We start from the raw sequence: 5,174 nt of genomic DNA, 5'->3' as shown, positions 1-5,174 counted from the left end.
ATGTGTCCCATCCACCTCCGCGCCCGGGTCGCTGCGGCCCCTTCCTTCCCCTCCCCGGGACCGGGACCGGGGACCAGGGGCCGGGACCGGGGGACCGGGGGGCCGGGACCCCGGGGCAGGGGCCGCCCTCCGTCCCTCTCCCCGGCGCGCTAGCCCCGGCTCCCAGCCCGGCCCGCTGCGCCTCGGCCTCTCCTTTGTCCGGGCGAGCAGCGGGCGCCCGGCAAGAGCCAGCCCCCCCCGCGCCCCCCGGGCCGGGCCTTCCTCCCCGCGGCACCCCCGCCGCCGCGCCCCCTCCCCGGCGCCGCGGGCGCGCCGGCTCCCGTCGCGGCCCCGTCCGGGCCAAGCCCGCCGAGCAGAGGGAGGCGAGGCGAGGCCGGGCGGAGGGAGGCGGGGGCCGGGCAGCGGTCAGTCCCTCCGCCGCCCCCGCGCCCCCCGGCCCGGGGCCGGGCTCGGGGCCGGGGCCGGGGCCGCGGCCGGGGCCGGGGCCGGGCCGCCGGCTGTCGCCGCTCCCCGGGGCCGCGGCGGCGGCGGGGGGCGGCAACGGCGGCGGCGGCGGCGGCGCTTAAGGCTTCTCCGTGCACTGTTTGCAGAGGCTGGAGGAGACGCTGTTGAAAATGGCACATTTCTCCGGGCAGGAGGTGGCGGGGGGCAGCCCGGCGCTGAAGGGGTACCCGGCCGCCTGCTCGTAGGCGCCGAGGGCGGGGTGCAGGGCGGCCGCCGCCGCCGCCGCCGCCGCGGCGGAGCTGGGCAGGGAGGCGGCCGAGATGGCCTGGCCCTGGTTGAGATAAGCCACCAGGCGCCGCATCTCCTCCAGGGCCTGCGCCTGCATCAGGATGTAGTTCTTGGCCAGGAGGAGCGTGGCGATCTTGGAGAGCTTCCGCACCGAGGGGCTGTGCGCGTAGGGGATGACCGCCCGCAGCTCGTCCAGCGCGTCGTTCAGGTCGTGCATCCGCCGCCGCTCCCGCGCGTTGATGTTGAGGCGCAGCGCCTTCTGCTCCTTGGACTTCTTGCTGCCGCCGTGCCCGTGGCTGTTGGAGCAGCCGCCCTCGGCCGCCTTCAGCCCCCCGCCCCCCCCGCCGCCGCCGCCGCCGCCCGCCGCCGGCGAGGCGACGCGCGGGTCCCCCCCGGCGCCGCGCAGCACCAGCTCGCAGCGGCCGTCGCTGTCGTCGTCGGGGCTCTGCTCGCCGCCGCTGCTCTCGGCCACCGAGCTGCGGCTGGCGCTCTCGCCGTACTTGACGCAGACGGAGCCCGGCGGCAGCGCCAGCGGGTCGCCGCCGACGCCGGGCTGCAGCAGCGCCTCGGGCTCCGCCGCCTCGTAGCAGGCGAGCGGCGAGGGCTGGCGGTCGCGGGGGTGGGAGAGGTCGAGCCCCGGGGGCGAGCGGAAGGCGGACTCCATGCGCTTGGCCGAGGCGGCGAGGCTCTTGTGGAAGAGGTCCTCTTCTGCGGGCAGCCCCAGCGCCCGCTCCATCGGCGCCCCGCTCGCCTCCGCCTCCGCCTCCTCCGCCCCCCTCAGCTCCCGGCCCGCTCCTCCAAGGCTCCGCGCCGCGGCGGGCGGCTCCCCGGCGTCCCGCTGGCAGAAATCGCCTCCCGGCTCCCGCCGGGGCTGCGGCGTGCCCGGCGCCGCGGCTGCCCCTGCTCCGGCTCCGGCGGCGGCTCGGGCTGCGGCTCCGGCTGCGGCTGCGGCTCCGGCGGCGGCGGCTGCGGCTGCGGCTCCGGCTCGGGCTCGGGCTGCGGCTCCGGCGGCGGCTGCGGCTCCGGCTGTGGCTCGGGCTGCGGCTCCGGCTCGGGCTCGCCCTCAGCAGGCGCCGCGCTGGGGCATTGTGCGCTGCCAGCGGAGCCGCTTCCACCGTTTATCTTGCTTGGATTCACCTTCAAGAGATTTCCGGACCCATCAACCAGCAGCCGCCGCAGACGGGGGAGTCTTTTACATCATTATCTCTGAGAGTAGGTTATTATGAAGAAGACTCGCCTGTTGGGACAGAGCTTTCTACCCAATCAGGTTAACGTTTTAATTAATAGGATTAAAACGGTAACAAACAATCCCAGGCGCTATCTGGCCCTGAGTCTGAATAGTTTCATTTCCCAGGTCTGAAGACAGGCAGCAGCTAGAGCTTTATAAGAGGCGCCTGCTCCATTATTCTCCCTGCCATCTGTATACACAGCTTAACGCATATGTTTGCAAGACGTTGTGTCCTGTTAGTAACCCAACAACTGCCTTTAGCTTGACATGTGTGGCGACTTTCACTCATCAATGAGCACACTAAAAGCCCTACTTAGATCGAAGGATGTTCTTTGCCTCCTTCAGCAAATTACAGCCCTGCACTGCAGAAAAGCCCGCTTCAACACTTCCCCTTCCGAGTGCTGCCAGCAGACTTCTGCTAACTTAGCCGTGGAGTCAGGAGTGACACCCTCTCCCCCCACCGCAGCCCACCCACCCCCCGCATTTACATTAACTTATAGCCCCCTCCCACCCCCCACCCGTCTTCCCGAAAAGCATCGCCTGGGAAAGAAAAAAAAAAAAAAAAGAAAAAAAAAGAAAAAAAACCCCGGACCAACCCCAACCGCCGTGCCCACTCCTGCCCACCGCCAAAGTCCACCTTGCTTCCCTGGGAGGCGGATGGTCCCCAGCCCACTCTTCCCCCCCCCCCCCCCCCCAGCACACGGAGACCAAACTACGAGGAGGTTCCCCTCCTCCTCCCCTCAGCCCCTTGCAAGTAGCAGATTGCCGCTTTCCAGTGATTATCCCCCGTGTCCCTGTAAAAGATATAAAGCCCCAGCAGTTACCTTGAAAATGAACCGATCTGGGGAGGAGGGAGGGCGGGGTGACAAAGGGCAAAACCCACCAAACTTTTGTTTTATTGTGATTGACCAACTCTTTGCAGCTCCGTCCTTCCCTGCCTCCCTCCGGCGAGCCCGGCTCGGCGGGAGCGCCCCGCTCCGCTCCCCGAGGCCGGGATGCCGCCCCGGTTCCCCCGGGCGCGCCGGCCCCCCGCTCCCCTCCCGGGGCTTCTCCTCGGAGCCGGGCACAGGCTCCTCCGCGCTCTCCCAGCAGCTGGAGTGGCAACCCGGGGGCTGGTCTGAATTTTGTCCCACTGCTCCTCTAATGCTCGAGGCGAGCCGCTCGCTCTCGCTTTACTGGTAGTGCTCAGAGTATTTAGTGGCAGGTTTTCATCCTTATGACATCAGTAAAAACAATATTTCCCAACACTTGCAGTAAATCATTCTTATGCGGCAGAATTACTGAAGGCTATGAAATTTTTTGGTTTCTCTGGTTTCATTAAAAACCTTTTAATTGTGTCTTTCGGAGTTGGCCCCAGGTGTTGGACTCTTTTCATTACATTTTGCTCTAATGTGATGAAATTCTAATTCTCTCCTTACCATATGGTTAAATTTCCCCACTGAGAATTAGTTGAAAAAGGAGAAATAATCTATTAATCTCTGTAATAGATTCACAAATGAGGTTTGCCACAGAACCTGTTTTTGAATGGTAATATCAGAACAGTTGGGTGCCTTGTTTCAGGAAAGAAAGGACCAGGCGACAACAGAAAACGTTTGAATTTTCACCTGGAAAGAATGAAAAGAAGCCAAGCTGCAGATTTCAGAGTAATTGACTGAGATTTCATCTAGCGAGGACATGACTACAATACAGACCTTCCTCACCTCGTGTCTCCGGATCAGAGGCGAACATAGAAGCCGAGCCCTCCGAAGAGGGGGGGTCTCGCCCCCCGCCCCCCCAGCCCCCTTTGGCTGCTGCGCTTGTCCCTGGTCGCCGTCCAAGCGCACAGTCACCGAGAGCCTCGCTCCCCTCCCCCTTTCCGAGGGATGCCACCGTTAACCTCTATCATTATTAATCCAAAGGCATTTTAGGTTTATTGTTTTCCAATTAGCAACTTCGTTTTCCCTGGGACCGTAAACAAAGGGCTTTATCATGGCAAGAGGGCTTGGGGTTTTTTTTTATTGTTATTTAATCTGTTTAATATCCAACTTGTAAAACTCATGTGGTCACTGAAGGATGACGGATATTGTTATTATAATTTGACGGTTAGGGGGAACATTTCATCCCTCGCAGCTTGTTTCTCCGAAGACGGAGGTCTCCGGCTCGATCTCTCCCGCTGATCTGTGGGTTCACTAGTGCTACCTGCCCTCCCTCTGCCTGCACCTTTGGGGACGGCGTACGCTCCCGCTCCGCCGGCGGCCCGGAGGCTGCAGCCGCCTCGCCTGCCCTGGGGGGCGGCGGGGGCTGCCGGGCCGCGCCGTCGGGCGGGGGGACGGGGACACCGCGGCGACCTCCAGGAGGTGCCGGCCGCCTCCTCTCGACCTCGGCTGCGTTCGCTCAGATTTGCAATTTGCGTCTGAAATGTCTCTCTTCCTCTAAGCTTTCTGCTCGTCCCTGTCCACCCGCCAGCCTGCCTGCTGCTGCTCTGTCTGTGGATCTGTGGATGTGCTCGTCCCTGCTTCTGCCCGTCCTGTCATCCACCTCGCTTTTTCTTTTATTTCTCTTCATCCTTTCCTTTCCTTTCCCCTTCTTTCTGGGTCTGCCCCCTGCTCTTGAGACATGGATGTATCCCAGTCATCTTGCCGATGCCTTCATCCGTGGCTTGCCGCGCTTTGATGATGCCAACTTTCTTCCAAACTTTAGCTCGGAGGGGGGTGGGGGTGGCAGGGAGAGGAAAGTGCAGGAGGCAAAAAGAGAGCCCCTCTCGCCTCCCCCGGACCCGCCTGTTGTGATCTGCCTCTCCCCCCTCTTCCGAAGAAGTGGCTGTTTAATAGTCTACGGGAACTTTAGTTTGGAAGCAGGCAGAAGAATTTATAGAAGCTTTAAATGCGGGGCTTATAAAAATACCGGGGAATGGTCTTTGAGGTTTATGCACTCGTAAACTTTTGCTGATTGCTTCTGGGAAGTTGTCAGGCATTTAACACCGCGTTTATCTTACAGCGCAATGAAAACACATCTGCCCAGCGTCTCGTTACCTGCTTTAATTGTACCGCAGCCCTCTGCCACCGGCTCCACTTCACTTGGGTCATTATTTGGGGGAACGAGCAGCCCGGAGCCGAGCTGCAGAAGGGACTGCGCCGGCCGCTCCGGAGCATCACCCAGCCTCCGCCGTGAGCGGCCGGGCAGGGGCCGTCCCGGGCGGGGGGGAGGCAGGGGCAGGGGCTGCAAGGGGGCTGGA

The 5,174-nt window shown here is 62.9% G+C and overlaps 1 protein-coding gene across 1 annotated transcript; it reads right to left on the bottom strand.

Moving 5' to 3' along the window:
- Positions 1-562: 562 nt before the first annotated feature.
- BHLHE22 (basic helix-loop-helix family member e22) lies at positions 563-1,468 on the bottom strand. Its single transcript, XM_075024336.1, has one exon. The coding sequence runs from the start codon at positions 1,466-1,468 to the stop codon at positions 563-565; it is 906 nt and encodes a 301-aa protein (XP_074880437.1).
- Positions 1,469-5,174: the final 3,706 nt, after the last annotated feature.

This window comes from Buteo buteo, chromosome 3 (genome assembly GCF_964188355.1).
Source record: "Buteo buteo chromosome 3, bButBut1.hap1.1, whole genome shotgun sequence".
In the NCBI taxonomy this organism is placed as follows: domain Eukaryota; kingdom Metazoa; phylum Chordata; class Aves; order Accipitriformes; family Accipitridae; genus Buteo; species Buteo buteo.
The sequence above is the reverse complement of the archived record's forward strand: the minus strand, read 5'-3'. Positions and strand labels throughout refer to the sequence as shown.